This window comes from Lactuca sativa, chromosome 8, assembly GCF_002870075.4.
Source record: "Lactuca sativa cultivar Salinas chromosome 8, Lsat_Salinas_v11, whole genome shotgun sequence".
Classification (NCBI taxonomy): Eukaryota; Viridiplantae; Streptophyta; class Magnoliopsida; order Asterales; family Asteraceae; genus Lactuca; species Lactuca sativa.
Window position 1 is genome coordinate 40885227 of NC_056630.2, and position 20738 is coordinate 40905964.

Sequence of the window (20738 nt, forward strand, 5' to 3'; positions counted from 1 at the left end):
TCCCGAAAGACACCGAATACGAGACCGAAGAAGAAAGCGAGCACACGTCCGATATTGAAGAAGACTTAGCCACCGCAATGGCTAATATTGACGAGATCCCCATGGGAGAGTGGAAGAAAAGGATGCGTGATGACACCGGCCCGGGACTTGTGCAACCCGCAATCCCCGCTACCGCTACGTTCGAACTAAAGGGCCATATTCTCGCTCAACTCAAGGAGATACCATTTCACGGGAGAGATCATGAAGACGCCTATAAGCACTTAGATGAAGTAAATGACGTGGCGGATTACTTCAATGTACCTAATGTGCCCCGCGAGGTCCAGCTACTACGCATGCTTCCTGTCACGTTCAAAGGAGCTGCAAAGGATTGGTTGAAGTCACTCCCTCCCGGATCAGTTACTACATGGGCGAAAATGAAAGAAGAGTTCATAGATCACTTCTGCCCACCTTCCAAAATAGCCAAGCTAAAGAAAGCCATTGCCAACTTCGAGCAACAACCCGGAGAATCTCTTTATGAAGCTTGGGAAAGGTACAAGAGCCTACTTAGAAATTGCCCACACCATGATCTAAATAGCCAACAGGAGGTCTCCATCTTTTATGATGGAGTAAATGTCACCACAAGGCAACTACTCGATTCACAAGGCCCGCTCACCCGAAAGCCACCTCCGGAAATAAAAGAATTGATTGAAGAATTCTCTAAGCATTCTAGAGAATACCACAATCCGAGGAATGAAGTGAGTCGTGGAGCAGTAAACTCAGTGAACGATGGCATGGCGGCGGTAATAGCTAAACTCGATAGCCTAGACCGAAGAATGACGAAAATGGATCAAACGATCCATGCTATTAGGGTAGGATGCGAAAATTGTGGCGGCCCCCATCTTACTAAGGATTGTGATCGAGACGAGAATGGAAATAAAAAGGCTCAAGTATTTTATTCCAGTGGCGACAGATATGATGAAGACTGGAGGAAACCGAAGAAGGAGTGGCTCCCATACGAAGAGTACAGAAAGGCTAAGGAAGAAAAATATAAGCAGAGGGAGAGGGGTTATTATCAAAAGGAGGAACCGGTGACGGACAAGAAGACGAACTTAGAAGACATACTTACAAAATTCATAAACGCGTCCGAGAAAAGGCATAATGATCATGATGTGGCAATGCAGGAAACCAGGAACATGTTGAGGAATCAGCAAGCTTCCATTCTCAACATTGAGAAACAGCTGGGACAGCTTGCACATCAAGTGAATGAAAAAAGACCGGGTCAACTTCCGAGCAACACCCAACCCAATCCAAGGAACGAAAACGTGAGCGTTATAACCTCCAGCAGTGAAGAAGAATTGGCAGAAACACTAAGGGTTTCCAAAGGGAAGGCAGAAAAGGAAGAAGAACCAGAACGAGAAGAACTCGATCCGACTCGCCGAGTCACCAAAATGGACTCGACGAGTCCAGTCGGGAAGGATAAAAATGCAAGTTTTCTGAAGACATACAACCCTCCTTTGCCATACCCATCCAGAGCCATTCCTTCAGAAAAAGTTCAAGCCTATAGAACCTTCATGGAGCATGTTAAAGCCTTACAAGTCAATATGCCATTCGTGGACACAATGCTCCAAACTCCCAAATACTTTAACTTGCTTAAGGGTTTGTTTGCTGCCAGGAAAGATCTTGCTGAAGTCGCGGAGATATTGATGAGTGAGCTACCTGAGAAGAAGGGTGATCCGGGTAATATAGTAATCCCGTGCCAATTTGGCAATGATGTTTCCACACGAGCTTTGGCTGATTCAGGGGCAAGCATTAATTTGATGCCCTATTCATTCTTTAAGAAGCTAAATTTACCAGCGCCAAAGCCGGTAAATATGAGAATCCATTTGGCAAATAAAACAATTATTCATCCACAAGGCATATGTGAAAATCTCCTTATCAAAGTAGACAAGTTTATCTTCCCAGTAGACTTTGTGGTGGTGGAGATGAAAGAAGACCCCGAAATACCAATTATTTTGGGCAGAACATTCTTAAACACCGCATGTGCCCTAATTGACATATCCGAGACTACTTTGACATTAAGAGTGGGTGATGAGTCGGTGATGTTTAAAGCTAATCCAGAGATCAAGCAAGAAGAAGAAAAGCGAGAAGAAATCTCATTTATCCAATTAGATGATGAGGTATTGCAAAAAGAGCTTGATATTTTATTAAAAGAAGACCCAAGTAAGTTCACGCTACACTCAGAAGAAGTTTCAGATGCTGACAAAGACTTGGAGGAGCTAGAAAAGCTACTGGAAGGAGCCGACTCAGACAACGATCCAGAATTGATGAAACCCGACCCGACTCGCCGAGTCGACATAATGGACTCGACGAGTCCAGTTGATTTGGAGAAAAACTTAACTCAAGCTGATTTATTTGTTGATAGTTCTTCACACACCCTGGTTTCAGTTACTGTTTTTGAAGAACAATTAGCAGAAGAGGAAAAAGGAATGGAGGTACAACACGCCAATGTGGCATGCATTGATACGATGCCATTTGGAGAAGGGTTAGGCACGAGAAAGGATGCAGGAATAAAGGATAGGAAGGAAGAAGCTGATCACCAATTCACCACTAAACCTAAAGCACGGACCATCATGAAATATGAAGTCATTAAATTTAAAGAGAAGGATGGTCAAGAGTTGGTGAAAAAGAAGAGGGTAAAGCAGAAAAAGAGAAAAAGGAAAGCCCAAGCAGCTAAAGATGAAGAAATGAAAAGGAGAAGAGACGAATTGAAGAGGGCTTACAAGAAAAAGATTTACGCCTACAAGACCAAGTATAAACCACAAAAAGTGAGGCGTACATTCCCGATGCTTGAAGATGACAAAACGTAAATGGGAAGGAGTCTAGCTAATGACTCCTCAAAAAGAAGCGCTTGGCGGGAGGCAACCCGTTCAATAGAGTTTGCTTTCTTTTACTTTTTAGTCTTTTTTTTTTTTTCGTTTTATTTTCCCTTCGTTTTTATTCTTAAATCTTCTAAATTATCGGGCATGTCTGCTTGAGAGTTGCATAGCCGAAGTGTGGGGTGAAATGATTCATAATAAACAGAAAAATTTTGAAAAATATGCAAATTTTTAAATGACTCGCCGAGTCTGACCACGACTCGACGAGTCCACATGGATTCCAGAAAAGCATTTAACTTCGCGACCAGACTCGGCGAGTCTAACCACAACTCGACGAGTCGATCATTTTTTGAGCCGAACGACTGCTGATTTGATGCTACTACTTATACCACTTGCATCCTTCCACTTCCATATCCATTCTTGAAGATCTTATGCCGATTTTCGCATGTTTAGAGCGACCCACACGATACATGGATGAGATTGTTCCCATGTATGAAGTTTATTGAAGATGGAGCTTAAATGAGAGTGATCAACCTATCTACTACTATCCCAGGGGAGTTTGTTCCGATTCCCTCTTTATTTTTATGTTTCTATGCATAGTATGCAATGAGGGCATTGCATCACATAAGTGTGGGGTAGGGGGTTGGTTACATAATAGTCAATTTTGAAAAATTTTTGCATACCAAAAGGATTATTTAGGATCTAATTTAGGAAATTTTGGTAAGAAAATAGGATTTCATGTTAGAATTGTGTTAATAATTGCATGATAACTCAAATGTTTAGTTGAGCCTATATACGTTCTAGTGCATTTGTGGCCTCCTTATTTTAGTGAAATCATGAGACAAAAACACGACCTTGCTCAGCCTGAGGGATGCAATATGTTTAGCAGCCTAAACCTAAAATGTATCCAGGAAAATTTTTATCATTAGCCAATAAAGGTTGAGATTGAGCGCCCCTGCTTAAGCATGTAGGGATTTGAGTGAAAAAAAAGTGAGTTACATGTTAAAAAAAAAAGAGAGAGAATTACAAGAAAAAGTTATAAGAATTTTGGAGCATCAAAGTTAAGTATGAAGTTCAAAGATCAAAATTCCAAAAATCCAAAAAGTTGAAGATACCAAAAGCTAGTACAAGTTGGTGAATTCAAAGATATCAAAGATGAAATGTTCAAAGAAGTGAAGAATTCAAAGAATTTCATAGTGGTATCGGATAAATTGTAATTTTCTAGAATATGTATGCTTGGGTTGCTCGATTAAAAATACCTTGAGGTTAAAGAGGTTTTCTGAGGATGGATTCGGAGGGTTGCATAAAATGAGCATAGTTCGGGGTGAGTGGGCGAATGGTTATGAGGATTGTGAGTATTTGAAGTATGGGGGGTTTTTAGGAATTTTAGACACAAATGCATGCGTTGCGGTCTTGGCGTAATGGCTGGGTTGGATTGGAGTTATTATATGTGATTCTAATATGATTAAAATTCAGTTTTGCTTGAGGGCAAGCAAAAGACAAGTGTGGGGTATTTTGATATGTGCATATTTAGTGTGTATTAAGTGTAGTTTATTATTCATATATTAGCTAAATTGTTGCATATTATGGACAAAAGGTACTTAAAAGTGTTAAATTGTGTTTTTCAGTCCAAAGATGAAGCTCGGAAGCGAAAGGAAGCAAGAGAAGCGGTTGAGAGCTCAAGAGTGGAAAGAAGAAAGAAAACAGCCAAAATAAGGCTTCTACTCGTCGAGTTATCTCTTGACTCGACGAGTCCGGTCGCGGATTCAGAGAGATAAGCATTCGGAAGTCAAGACAGTTATCAGGTTACGACTAATGTGAGAGGGACTCGACGAGTCGCCATATGACTCGACGAGTCGGTATGCATATATAAAGATAACTCTTTAATGCGAAAAAGGGAGAATTCTGGGAAGTTTCAGAGGTGTTAAGCTGCGAATAAGAAGCCAGAAGAACCCTAGAAGTCGACCAAAGAAGCTAGATCCAATTCCGGGAGTAATTAAGGCGTAATTTCATCATTCTACTTAATTCTTTTGTTTTGTCAATATGATTAAGCAACTTGAACTTATTTGTTTGCTATTATTCACCCTAGTTATGAACTAATTTCTTTATACTTCTGTTTGGGGATACAAAGTTGACAATATGGTTTGATTGATTGGTAGGATTAATTCTAAGTTGGTGATTAATTGTTATTTTAGCTTGCTAAAGAACCTTGTGAATGAATGATAATTTATTTTCTGTTAATAGGAAGATAGTTAATTAGCATGAACATCTATTAATTATCAACCTCATATGATAAGTGACCACTAAATCATATGTCTAGGATTAATGAATATGAAACTAGGATTAATAAGTAAATTGAGTAAATTCATGTGCAAGCTTGTAAGATGACTATTGAACAAGAGGTCAATTAGAAATAACAATTTAATTAGCTATTGCAAGTCTAACTTAACCCGAATAATTAATCTAGTAAATATAATTAAGTTAAGCAATTGGCCACTGTTTGAATTAGTTTATTTGCTAAGGATTAGGGTAGTGAACACAACTTAATCACTTGAATCGGTAACCAACGAAAGAATTAATCCATTGCACTATTACCTTAAAAGCAACCATAAAGTTAACCGAGTTGAACTAAACAGAAGTTTCTTTCCCATTATTGAATCTAGTTGATTTGTTCTTTTCTAGCCTTGCATTAGTTTTGTTTAATAAGTTTCTAGTCTTGTAAAACTAGAGAAAAACCCTTATTTGCTAAAGTAATTTAGATAGAATTAGTTTTTAATTTAATTTGCCGTTCCCTGTGTTCGATACCCTGCTTATTTAGCTATACCACAATTGATAGGTTCACTGCCTTTTGTGTGTTATTTGATAATTAAAGTAGGATTAAAACTAAGTGAGTTTTACACACATCAGTACACAACTATAAACACAATTGGGCACAAACACTCTGAGTAAGAGTCATACTTTTAAAATAAAATTTATTTAATTTTTTTGTAAAGTAGGCATGCATTCATTTCATATTAATAACAGGGTCGGTATCATAATGAAAATGATATAGAAGTATTATAGATGAGTTGTACAATACAAGTATGCCTTGAGATATGTAATCGGGCCTAGGATGAATATAGCTTGATCAACTATATTTGTCCGAGAACCGACCAGCATATGCCAGGGGATAGCTACAATGGACAACAAATCTAAAACTTACCAAAACTTATAAACCTTAGAATCAAACATAACATTTAGAATACTATAGGAGTATTTTATGCATACAATAAGTTTAACTTTGATGTTCAACCTTATGTGCCTTAGTTCTAGACAATCCTTATCTCCGTATTCTCGTACAGACACAATGGCTGGATTCCACCTACCAGGAGACCCCTACTACCCGAACCAAGATAGTGGAGAAGAGATAGAGAATGATCCAGAAGTAGAAATGCAAGAAGAATAAGACTCAGATACCGAGGACAATAACCTACCCTTAGCAGCTCCAATTCAAAATCCTAATCCTCGACCGGAATTTCATGGCTTGATACCTCTATGGGCAACCAACCTGAATAGGTGGAGTCGCGAACAGGGTCAACCCCTTCCATACAATGGAGACCGAAACTTTTATAATCTAAGCGAGGGAGGCTCAGCAGACAGAGTCCTTCCTATATTGGTTCGCCGAATTGCTCGCATTGATGAACAAGGAAGGACAACCATCCATCGAACTGAGGAGAATGATGCAAACACTAGAGTCAATATAGTTCGTATCCGACAGTTAGGATTAGCTCACAGGAGAATTGTAAATCAAGATGAAGCTTGGCAGAGAGAGATAACTGAAACTCAAACTGAAGTCAGGGAACTTAGAGCACGCCAGGCAAGGTATGAAATGTGTTTGCTCGAGATGGAACACCAGTTGGCAGGTCAAAAGGCTCAGCAGAACAGTTCCCGCCGCCAGTAGAGGATACTCTACTCACTCCTTCTTTTGGTTTGTGGAATAACCTTCGTGCGTACTCAAAGTAGTACTCCTTTCGTGTAAATGTTTCCGTCTAGCAATTTCTGTTTCACTAGATCTCTATGATGTCAGATTTTCCCGATATGGTATGTTGTAGACATACGCCAAGGTTAAGTTTTCCGAATTCTATGTAACTTTTGTACCAACTATTATGACAGACCTCTTGTTTCCTTTAAAGATTATCTTTATCAATCCGTGCTTTGGCTATGTAGGCAGTTCATGTCATGAACTGTTATAGCAACTCACTACATTGTCCCTGTCGATCTAATCTATTGTAGTTCAATGTTATTGAACTCAACAACACTAGTGAAGTCTTGCCACCATTTCATCTGTAACCCTATAGCTGGAAAATGCCTTCTCGCTAATCAAATGGACTAAACCCTTCAATAAACCCAACTTTTCTATCACTTACACCCTTTAGAGAGAGAGATGGTTATCATAGGATAATAAACCTTTATAACTTCAACTAGGGCAATCAAAACAATGACGAAGATTAAAATGTGCCTGAGGAAAAGCAAGGACGTCGTGTTTATAAGATACAGGATATAACAAATCGTTACCACTAAGGAGAGAACAGAGAACAGAGGGAACCACTTGTGAAGCATGAGAGGTGGTAGAGAACCTGATGCATCAGACTAATAAGTAATAATTATTATTACCTAATGAGTTGGTAAGTATATTACTCACGCTATGAGATGGGTACATCACATCCTTTTTCATGACTCGGAAAAGTAAAGGATATACCCTCTCCCAAATCTCATGAAACTAGATCAACTTGAGATTTCGACATTTCTACCCTAAATTGCTAAAACTAAACTTAAATGCGATACCTATTTCAACCCTCAAGTATAACTACATCATAAGGAATGTAAGTCGGAACATTAGAAACCGAATATCAAAGTGAGGAAATTATACGTATAGAATCCAACCAACAACGATCCTAGTTATCTAACCAACTCGTTTCACATCATGTAACATAATCATGTCTTCACCTGGAAGTAATCAACCAACCAACGACACACCACTTCAGCATATAGACTCAGTTACTCTTCACACTGCAGTCACAATCGTCGTATCAGCCATCATGGCTTATATCAATGCAAGTAATGCTAGTAAAAAGGGAATGGTGTCGACAATTCAAATCTCTGCAACAATCAAGGAAACCAACAAGTGCCAACCCGTAAGAATACTCCAACCCACAAATTTGAATAGGAAAGGGAACAATTTGAATCAAAGGCCTCCCAAAAGACAACAGATAGTGACAGGTCACATTGTTACTATTCCTACCACCCCAACACCCCTAAGGCCGTACAACAGCAACCAACCTAAGTGCAACCGATGCAACTTTCATCATCACTATCCATTCGAGGTACTAGAAGATGATTGGGAAATTTTTGAATCATGTGAGCTATTAAGGGGACCAAGAGAATCTATACTACTAAGGTATAGTAGTGGAACAATCAACCAATGACATTTCAACATCTTTTGCGTGGGTGAGGTCTCCACCCGTGCAGCTCTATGCGTCCACCTGTACAACTACCTTCCGAGGGTGTTTTGGTCATTTGACCCATCATTTACTTTGGGGGTTAGGTATTGCAACCCCTAGATCGATTTTTGACACCATTGGATCAGCTTGGGCGATTTTAGAGAGCTAGAGCATTCATCATCTCATTCTTCTAATATTTTTTAAATTCTTGATGTTAAAACACTTTTATGATCATTTTCATGTTGATATGAGTGGCTAGTTACTTTATTTTGGTTGACTTGGGCTAAAACTCTTAGATATTTGTGAGTTTTGAAGGATTCATATTTAGTTATTATTTATCTCATGTTTATGATTCTTAGTTCTTAATTCTTATGATTATTAATACTTTGTCATGAGCTTGGTACTTGATGAGAAATTGTTAGTCTTTTTCTTTGATTTAGTAATTAATCATTGAATTTACTTAGAACAAGAGCTTTTTGATACTAAAAATCATCTCTAGCTTATAGATCATGACTCATTTATGGTTGTGTAAGCATTGATATCTTCTAGGAATTGGGAATTCCTTTTACTACTATATTACAAATTATTTGCATGCAAAATGGTGTAATTTGCTTGGTGGCTTGACATCCTATCAATATCTTGGATGAAAGAAGAAGTTGTTTTGTAGCTTAACCTCTAAGTAGAGATTGTTGAGATGTAAAGTCTAAATGAAATGTCTGGAAAAAATACTATTGACTCCCGACGTATCATAAGATTAGAGAATGGATTATAACATATTAGAATACCTTGGAAGAAGGCAGAATAATCTGAAAGTTAGGAGGTTCCTAAAGACAAAAGGATTGGAAGCCAAGAGACTATAGAAATCAAAATAGAAATCAAAGGATACAAATTTTTAGGAATCTTGAAATTGTTTGTAGTAGAAAATAAGTTTCTTCGGATCATAGTGAATGTCTGGAACTTCGCCTTACCTTGGGAGACACGTTGACTTTAGACCATATCTTTTTGCCAGATGTCCCATGGGCCCAATCTTGTTTCTTACGTCTCTCTCTCTCTCTCTCTCTCTCTCTTTATATATATATATATATATATATATATATATATATATATAATGTGTGTGTGTTGGGGGGGGGGGGGGGGGGGTTCATAAGAAAACGCATGAACACTAGAAACCCTAAAAAACATTTAGAACATTTGAAATACACACAAAAATAGTTTGAGATATATAATTTTTTTTATTTATAAGGGATAATGACTTAAAAGGGTAGTATATTTTTTGATTTGTACACATTTAGTCACTAAGTTTTTTCGTACACATTTACCCCTTAAACTTGTTAAACTGTACACATTCAGTCCTTATAACCGGTACTCTAGGTTAGCCGGAAAAAGTGACTTAATATGGTAATATATTTATCATTCTGTACACATTTAGTCCTTATTTTTTTTTTTTTTTGCACATTTAGTCATTAATATTTTTTGTTTCAAAATAAGTCATTTTTTGTTTTTGTACTCATTCAGTACTTATGAATTATTACATTAGGTTTTTCTCACGACATCTTACATGGGACAATCATTGATAAGGTGTTTCGGGTTGTAAATGCTTATGTCCATCGCGATCTCGACTGCTTGGTTGCATAGGTCTTGTGGTTTAGCTTAGGTCTTGTGTTTTGAACGTCGTAACTTCAAAGGATATCAGATTTTAATGATCTTTATATCCACGTGTTCGTTTTTTTTAGTCTACTACAACTTTCGTTAAAATTAATCTTGTTAAAATGTTATATATTTTAACTTATGATTTTATTAAAAAACTTTCATACATTCATTTATAAAAAGCTTATGGATATAAAGATTGTAAGTAAAAATATATTACTTTTTAATGGGAGTAATCTAAACGAAAGTTGTAGTACACTAAAATACGAAGACATGTATATAAAGATCTTTAAAATCTGAGATCGTATTAAAAAGTTATGATGTTCATAACACATGACCTAAACAACCAAGTAATCGAGATCACGATGGACATAAGTATCAAAAGCCCCAAACACCTCATTAATGATTGTCCCACATAAGTTGTCATGAGAAACACTTTAAGAAATCATTCATAAGTACTAAATGAGTACAAAAATAAATAATTACTTATTTTGTAATATATATATATATATATATATATATATATATATATTAAGGGCTATTTTGTACAAAAAATAAGGACTAAATATATACAAAGTGAGAAATATATTACCCTATTAGGTCATTTTTACCGGCTAACTTGGACTAGCCGGTCATAAGGACTGAATGTGTACAGTTTAACAAGTTGAATATGTAAATATGGACGAAAAGAAACTCAATGACCAAATGTGTACAAATCGAAAAATATATTGCGCTTTTAAGTCATTATCCCACTTTATAATCAATAAAATTTCATATATATATATATATATATATATATATATATATATATATATATATATATATGTGTGTGTGTGTGTGTGTGTGTGTGTGTGTGTATGGAGAGGATCAAATGAGAACACCTAAAAGGTTGAGAACGCGAGAACAATTCTGGATCAATCAATATATAAGGGTATACTAGTAATTGTATAATTTAATTAAATTAAAATAAAATCAAATTCAATCAAATTCCCTTAAATTTAGGATCAGTTACCAAAAAAGAAATAAATATTCAATTTTTTATTTTTCTTATTAATGGAATATAAAAAACATTTTTATCAAAATTTATTTTAAAACTGAAAAAAAAAAATTCTTAAAAAAATCAATTTTTTTTCTCCTATTTTACCTTTTTTTTGTGCTCAACAAAATGAATAGAAATCGAATACCAAATTAGTATATTTGTATTCATAAATGATTTTTTTTTCAAAAAACCTAATACTACTCCAATCACAAATAAATACACATCAATTTACAAGTAATCCAATTTCTTTTTTAATCAATTGAAAATAAAAAGAGTGTAAAAATTATCATTTCTCCATAAAACGAATACCTCTAATCAGACATAAATATACTCATTAACACATGCTTACACTGTTATTCACAAATGAATACACTGCTATTAACAAATAAGTACCTTGTTATTCAGAATTGAATAAATGAATACCTCTAATCATAAATAAATACATTCATTCACTATTATTCACAAACGAATACACTGCTATTCACACATAAATGCACTGTTATTCATTCGCTATTATTCACACATGAATGCACTACTATTCACAGATAAATACAATTTTCATTCTTCCATTTCCTCTCACACTCCCTTCTTTTTTTCCTGTCTTCGAGGTGCAACAAAAACACCCCCACTAGAGGTGTTTGCGGTTTTTATCGATAAGGAAGTAGAGGGTCACACCATGCTTGCGGAGATCCTTCACATGGATCAGAGGGGACAGAATGTCTTGACAGAACTTGTCATAAATCAGTATCTTGTAAACTTCCTCATTTGATGTTCCACTTGCGTTTATAGGCTGATTCAGATTTAGCATCCGAGCTATGCACTCCGAAAGTATATAAAAAATTAGATCATGTTTTGCTTTGTTTGCAAGGAAATAACAACTACAATGGTATGGTATGAAAACTCTAAAACTCCATATCAAATAACCACATTTATTTTTAAATATTTAGGTTATGCAATCCAAAAACATTTCTATTTCTACTCAAGTGTAAGCATCCAAGTTACTCATACATATACATATACTTCAATATACGGATCAAAACTTACTAATTATAGAAAAAACCTATAATATCTCGTACAAAAGCATGAAATCAGATCGTACAAAAGCATGAAATCGGATGAGATGGTGATGTAGCTTCAAATTAAGGAACACAATATAGAAAACCGTTCGATTTCTTATGAGAAGGCGTATCAATTTTATTTCATATGATTCGCTATCAGTGCCCATCCGATGTAATACCTCAATAAACATTGATTTTCAGATTTGGATTTAAAATGGACGGTGTTTCGATAATTAGATCATAAACCCACAGCATATATATATATATATATATATATATATATATATATATATATATATATATATATATATATATTTATTCAAGGTCCAGATTATGTTTATATTAATCGTGATAGAAATTCAGGCTTAATTTCATATCCGGCCGATCGGAGCTTGAGATACATGAAAATCGGGCAATAGACATAGGGGGAGAGAAATCAATCACCTGTTTGTCTTTGACGAAGATTGAGCTTTATTGATGGATCTAGAATGAGAGCGAGAGATCGATCAAGGGAGATGTTAGTCGGTTTTGTGGTTCGTTTGTATAAATCGAGAGAAATCAATCACCTGTCGGTTTTGTGGCACGGATATCATCGATTATAATCGGTGTTGAAGCGAGAGGTGATAGAAGTAGTTGCGGTAAGACGGCAGTGGAGCGATCAACGGGAAGAGAGGAAAGAAAAGGGACCCGAATTCATTGAGAGAGGTGTTTATTTTGAAACCCTAGAGAGAGATCGAAGGAAATAAAGATACGGGATTATGAAAGGAAAGAGGAGAGAGGGTGAGAAATTATAGGAAATAGGTAAATTTGCAATTCCTATTATGCCCTTCTGACAATTTAAAAGTTACACTTTAATGTCTGTAGTTTTAGAATTTATCATAAATCGTCCGTTTAATAATAGTCTTAGATCTAAATATTTAAATGGCTCAGATATGTTCTCGCGTTCTCAACCTTTTAGGTGTTCTCATTTGATCCTACTCCTATATATATATATATATATATATATATATATATATATATATATATATATATATATATATATATATATATATATATATATATATATATATATATATATATATATATATATATATATATATATATATATATATAAAGAGTTTTTAGGGTACTAAATGTATTTCTATTGGTACTAAATTTTTTCTAGAATTTTTAAGGTTCATGCAAAATGAGAAATATATTGCTATATTAAGTCATTTTTATCGGCTAATTTGGAGTAGCCGGTCATAAGGACTGAATGTGTACAGTTTAACAAGTTGAATAGGTAAATATGGACGAAAAAAAACTCAATGACTAAATGTGTAAAAATCGAAAAATATATTTCGTTTTTAAGTCATTATCCCACTTTATAAACAATAAAATCATATATATATATATATATATATATATATATATATATATATATATATATATATATATATATATATATATATATATATATATATATATATATATATATATATATATATATAAAGAGCTTTTAGGGTACTAAATGTATTTCTATTGGTAATAAATGTTTTCTAGAATTTTTAAGGTTCATGCGCAATCGTTGTATAAACATTCAAATATAATAAATATATGACAAGAAAGTGTATGAGAGTGAGTGCACTTAATGCGCCACAATTGTATTAACATTCAAATATAATAAATAAAATTCTCTAGTTTGCCATGGATCGTAGCTTGATTATTAATACTTTTCTTGGTTGTTATTATTTGCATTAACGGTGTGTATGGTTCCGATGGTGTCAGTATTGGGTTAAAATTGAACCCAACCCGTTAATTCCGGTTTTCAATAATTTAAGGGATAATGTCATAAAAACCCTTAAGTTTTTTAGGAAATTATGGTTTTACCCTTTGTCAACATTTTGGTTCATTTATACCGCAAACTTGCAAATTTTTGTTTTCGATTTTACCCTTTTAACGGGTTTAGCATGTTACCAGCATAGGTGGCGAACCACATGTGCGTTGAATGGGCTAATCTCGCTGACATGTCTTCCACATATGCGCTGACTGTGCTTTATTCATTTAATAAAAACTATGAAAGCTTTTACGGAAAATGGAGTGGGGGGATTCAAACCCACCACCTAAACCAAAGAGCATACCACCAAGCTGGGAAGCTTTTATGTTTCTCAAACGGAAAGCATTATATATAATGTATATTACCGAAAAAATATACAATAATAATAATAATAATAATAATAATTATTATTATTATTATTATTATTTTCTTGTTTTATAAGTGTATACATATTTTTAATTATAGTTTAAAGGTATAATTATATTTATAAAGGTACAAAATATGTTTTTAAAGATTAAAAAATATATTTAATGGTATATATATATATATATATTTAAAGCATATTTGGTTTATTTATACACTTAAAAACGCATTTTTCAATATATAATTGTATCTTTTATGATTTTAAAAGTATAAATACATTTTAAATTACGTTTTTAAAGGTATAAATATATTTATAAATATAAAAAATATTTTTTTAAAGATTAAAATACATTTTTCTAAATGTATTTATACGCTAGGGACCTTTGTATATATAGAACTTCAATCTAATAAGAAGATATTTATATATAAAAAAAATCATTTTAAGTCTACAAATACCTATTTCTTCATAAAACTACGTTTTTAAAAGGCGTACATACGTTTTTAAATGTATAAATACCTTTAAAAAAATATATGTTAATCTTTAAAAAAATATGCTTTATATTTATAAATATATTTATACCTTTAAAAACGCAATTTAAAATATATTTATACTTTTAAAATCATAAAAGATATATTTATATATATTTAAAAACATGTGTTTAAGTGTATAAAAAAAACCCAAATACGCTTTAAAAAACATATATACCATTAAATATGTTTTTTAATCCTAAAAAACGTATTTTGTACCTTTATAAATATAATTATACTTTTAAACTATAATTAAAAATATGTATACACTTATAAAAAAAGAAAATAATAATAATAATAATAATAATAATAATAATAATTATTATTATTATTATTATTATATATAATTTTTTTCGGTAATATACATTATATATAATGGTTTCGGCTCGAGAAACATAAAAGCTTCCCAGCTTGGTGGTATGCGCTTTGGTTTTTTAATTAGAGGTGGTTGGTTCGAATCCCCCCACTCCATTTTCCCTAAAAGCTTTCATATTTTTTTATTAAATGAATAAAGCACAGTCAGCACATATGTGGTTGACACGTCAGCAAGATTAGCCCATTCAGCGCACATGTGGCTCGCCACAACCGAAAAAAAAATTGCAAGTTTGCGGTATAAACGAACCAAAATGTTGATAAAGTGTAAAACCGCAAATTCCTAAAAAACTTAAGGGTTTTTATGACATTATCCCATAATTTAAACCCAAACCAAAACTAACAGGTTCGGTTTTTCGGGTTCTTGGTTTTCAATTGGTCGGTTTAGGGTTTAAACCCAAACCCAACTACAACCTTACTTGATATAGAAGCAGTGACATTTCTTATATAAGAGAAGAAACGACTTCATGTTTGTGTATTGGGGCGATGTGAGATGCGAAATAATATTCAAATTAAAAATTAACTTAAAAGTGAAATAATATTTATCATGAAATTTCTTATATAAGAGAAGAAACGACTTCATGTTTGTGTATTGGGGCGATGTGAGATGCGAAATAATATTCAAATTAAAAATTAACATAAAAGTGAAATAATATTCATCATGAAATTTCTTATATAAGATAAGAAACGACTTCATGTTTGTGCATTGGGGCGATGTAAGATGCGAAATAATATTCAAATTAAAAATTAACATGAAAGTGAAATAATATTCATCATGAAAGAGAAGAAGAGGGGATGAGATTCGAACTCAAAACCTATTGTAGAGTAGGTACAAGCTTATATATCCAAACACGTAACCACTTGAACCAATGATTTATATATATAAGAATCGAACCAATGACCTCTAGTATAATAACAAGGCACCTTAACCATCAAACTAAGCTTCTATTTGTGTTTTTAACTCGTGCAAATCGCATATATACATAGATAATTCACAAAATACATATATTTATTATCATTTGGTTTGGCTCGGTTTCTCTCGGTTTTACCAAACCCAAAAACCGAACCTATCCCAAAATTTTCGGTCTTTGAAAAATCTAAACCCAAACCATCGGTTTATACTTTGGTTTCGGTTTTGTCAGGTTTTTTGTTGGTTTTTCAGTTTCCGGGTTCGGTTTTGCTCACTCTTAATTTGCATTCTATTATTCAATGTTTATCGCTTTATGGTATTTTAATCAAAAACAATAATTTTCAGTTTATAACTACAACTAATTTTGCCAAATACACAAAAATTTCATAGCTAAGTAGACTCACACACCCTATTAGGGTAATGTGAATACATAAAAATATGTACAATATAACTTTATTTGAATGGTAATTATATTTATCGTTATTTGAATTATAAAAATGCTTTTGGAATGAAAGTTTTTGTTTTTTTTGGGTACTATGTAGCCAGTTTAATTTCGTCTATTGTTCAATCGATTTTTTAATAATTTAAAATTAACAATAACTAAACAAATTAAACTTCCAATTAATTGGTTTCAGATTATTTGATTCCTAGGTAAATCAAGATTTCATGTGTTTTAAGTTAACCAAATGTAGACTAAATTATGTATAATGTACAATAAATTGATTTAAAGTTATAATGGGTAATAAATAGAAATACTATTGTTGTACAAAGTTAAATGCAAATGAGCAATATATTGACAAAGTGGCGAAGTTGTTTCTTTATTAAGTCAACGTGCGATCTCTGACTTTGCAGTAAAACCCAATTGTTGCTCCATTTCCCAACTCAACTTAGCTGCCATTCCTTTGTGATCTGGTACATATTCCTTCACACAAACAAGTCCATAAAACGACAATAATTTGCAATTTGTCCCGAATAAATCAAAATACATTCCTTATGTTCGCAATTATTTTAAACAACATAATATCTTTTTGTCATAAAATTCTTCTTGTTTGTTTTTTTTAGCTTTTTAGCTTTTACTTATAATAAAAAGATTTTAAATTATACCTCAAGCTTCGAAATTAGTTCATGGGCAGTTGGAGTAGACACAATAATACGTCGAGCAATGGGTGTGATGAAGCCTTCATCAACAGCCTTGTCTATGAAAGATAATAACGAGTCGTAGTATCCATCCACGTTTAACAATCCTACCTGCACAAGGTTTTATTTTTTATATTTGTTGATTTTTCTTAACCATGGGATTTATTTTAATTATATATCCCATAAATTCTTATTGGAAATAAATTAATAAGTTGTTGGTGGATTTTAAATAAACCAACACTTCTAATTGTTACTTTGAAATGAAGTCATATGGTATCCACATATGGTGTAGTCAACATGGACCCAATATGAAAGCAATAATGTGTTATGTCGTGTAAATTGTCTCTTTGTGTAGGTTTAGTGAAATTTTATTTTAAAATAAAAAAGGAGATCAATTCTCAATACAAAAAGGATAATGGAATCCAATCTTACTAACTAATTACAAATGAAAGTATTGTTTGTTTTTTAAAAAACATCAAAAGGTTTTAAAAGATATATTCCAAAATCAATTTTTTTTTTCCTTTTTTGAATAAAAAAAAATTACATAGACATTTTTATCTATGCAGTCTTTTAAAACAAACAATTTTTTTATAATAAGGAAGTTGGTTTATTTAATTTGTCTAGGTAAAATAACTAATAATTGTAGAAAGCGTGATCCATGTAATTTACTCAAATAACAATTTTAAATATACTAATCACCGGTTTTTCATGGATTCCAAGTTGTGCCCATGTGATAACTTCAAGAAGTTCTTCAAGTGTACCATAGCCACCTGCAAATGGCAATATTTTAAAATTTAATTTCATTTTAATGGACTACATATTAAAAGAAAATTTATCTTGAAATGAAAATTCCATGTATTACAATCTCATGCACTATGTCTGTTTCCTGTTGTCTTTTTATTAATGCAATTTTCTGCTATTTAAAAATGTTCTATAAATATTATACCAGGCAAGGCTATAAATGCATCAGCTTGTCGAGCCATTTCAGCTTTTCTTTGGTGCATATCAGACACTGGTTTTACTTCTCCGATAGTTTCTCCGGTGATCTGAAATTCAAAATAATATTTTATGTTATTATAATTGGAAAAATAATAATTAAGTTAAATCAAAAAAAAAAAAACGAATATAAAACGATTACCTCTTTCGTCATAAGGGACTTAGGTATAACCCTATCAAAAAAACAAATATCTTCCACGTAAATCCAATGATCTTTGATGACAAGTATTCATGCCTAAATTATAACTTTCTAACAAACTCTTGTCACTTTCGCCATTAAGTATAATTCTTTATGTTATAATACTTACTTTTTAATTTATAATTAGATATAATTTTTTTATATGTACAAAATAGATGTTTATTTGACTTTTAAAATGTATAAGAATAAGATAATAGTATACCCAATGACGTGGCGACCACCATCGTAAACAGCTTGAGAGATGAGACCCATCAACCCGATGCTTCCTCCTCCGTAGACCAAGTCTATGTTCCTTTCAACCTGCACTTAAATTATTTTGAATTAAATTCGTATTTTTTAGAACAATAATAGATAATAAATCATTATTTTTGGTAGTTCATTTATTCAAGTCCACTAAGCACTATCTAGCATTTCTTTTTAATAAATATAATAATAATAATAGTTACAACTATACACTTTTGATTTATATTCAATATTTTAGTTCCATATCTAACAAAAGCATGCAATCCGTGGATTCAGATCAAAATTCTCCACAATAAGAAATGCAAGAAGATCATGCGTACGCAAACTGTGATATATAGTATTATAATTATTGAAACAATCATCATTTTTTAACATCTAACTTAATATAAATATTTTTATAATAAAAACATATCTAAAATAAATATGTCTCATCATTAGGGTGTTAATTTTTGGAGTCTTTTGTATGAAATAAATTTATGATCAACAATTCAATACTATAAGTTTCTCTGTAACTATCTTAATTGAACTCTAATAAACATCATTCAAAAAATATTACAATATTCATGAACAAATAAAATTTCACTTGATGGCTACAGTCAATTCAAGAAACAAGTGAAAAGAGCCGTGGAGATGAAGAGTAGTACCAATTGGTTGCCAAGTTGGACGGCAGCAAGGCGGTAGATGGGGTTCTTGCCGGGGCTGCTACCGCAGAAAACACAAATACGCTTAAATCTTGATGGTTTCACCACCGTTACCCCGCCTGGTTTGTTGCTTTCCATTTTTGCAAAAAACTTCACCTCTTCTTATTTTTTTTCCCCAAGATTGAATAGGAATACAAAGCAGAGTTTCTTCCTTGGGGTATACTTGAAAGTGAAGGTGGGGGATGCGGGTTGTGGATGGAATGAATATATATATATATATATATATAGAGAGAGAGAGAGAGAGAGAGAGAGGTGACAGTTCATTTGAGATTAAAAAAAAATAACAGAGATCTTGAAATTCAACATCTGCCACATATTTCTTATTTGTCGCTCTAATGTTGCACCGTACCGGCATCAACATGGTATACCTAATCATAAATGATTATATGGCATAGAGGTATAATCATATATGATTATATATGTTTATACATATATGTCTAATCATAAATGATTATACATGTATGTTTGTTCACAGACTAAGTAATCATAAATAATTATGACAGTTGGTGGCAAAAGAGGTGGTGGTGACAGAAGTTGTGGTAGTATAAGTGACGAATGTGACAGTGATGGGGTCAGCTGGTGTCAGAGGTGGTGGGAAGGTGGCGGTTATGATGGTGGGGATGGTGGCAGAGGAGAAAGGAACGGGCGATGCTATATAATCATTTATGATTATAATAGGCCTGTCGTGCCAATCGTCGGAAGGTTGGAGCGGCAAATGTGAAATATATGGTTGAGTTTGAATTTCAAGATGTTTATTTTATTTTTAATCTCAACGGAACGCGTGTGTGCGTCTATATATATATATATATATATATATATATATATATATATATATATATATATATATATATATATATATATATATATATATATATATATATATATATATATATATAATATTTTGTGAGACATGGTGACGCAATCACAGTCATTCATTTTGTAGATAAAAAATATTTTTAAAATACAAGATAAATGAAAATTTTCGAAATTGTTTTTTTAAATTTTATTTTCGTCATTTATATTATCCATAAAAAATATAAAAAAATATCGTTTTTTTTTTCAAAATATACGCTAAATATTCCAAGAATATTATACTGTTAAAATTCAAATCGAACTTTTAGAATGTTCAAATATTATAGTAAAGTATTAAATTATAAATATACAAAAAAATTCTAATAGAATATTAGAACATTTTAATAAATCTAACAATTCTATTAGAATATTAGAAGATTTAATATATCTATCAATTTTAGTAGAATATTAAAATATATAACATTTTAAAAATTCAATTTAATTATTTACAATGTAATATTCTATTAGAATATTTCATGTATATTTCAAAAAAAAAACGATCATTTTTGGATTTTTCCTTATTATTTTTTTATTATTTATTT

The 20738-nt window shown here is 32.5% G+C and overlaps 1 protein-coding gene across 1 annotated transcript; it reads right to left on the reverse strand.

Annotated features, from left to right (window-relative positions):
- Positions 1-16787: 16787 nt before the first annotated feature.
- LOC111914265 (probable cytokinin riboside 5'-monophosphate phosphoribohydrolase LOGL10) lies at positions 16788-19535 on the reverse strand. Its single transcript, XM_023910041.2, has 7 exons — positions 19288-19535; positions 18603-18700; positions 18344-18374; positions 18152-18251; positions 17905-17975; positions 17173-17316; positions 16788-16990 (listed from the first exon to the last, which is right to left on the reverse strand). The coding sequence occupies exons 1-7, from the start codon at positions 19420-19422 to the stop codon at positions 16895-16897; spliced, it is 675 nt and encodes a 224-aa protein (XP_023765809.1). The 5' UTR covers positions 19423-19535; the 3' UTR covers positions 16788-16894.
- Positions 19536-20738: the final 1203 nt, after the last annotated feature.

Excerpts from the sequence above, each read along its gene's own strand:
- LOC111914265 (XM_023910041.2), bottom strand. The coding sequence starts at position 19,422 with ATGGAAAGCAACAAACCAGGCGGGGTAACGGTGGTGAAACCATCAAGA. Across the intron at positions 18,375-18,602 it reads GGTGGTCGCCACGTCATTGG|GGTTATACCTAAGTCCCTTA; the intron begins GTATACTATTAT and ends TTTTTTTGATAG. Across the intron at positions 17,976-18,151 it reads TGCATTTATAGCCTTGCCTG|GTGGCTATGGTACACTTGAA; the intron begins GTATAATATTTA and ends TGCCATTTGCAG.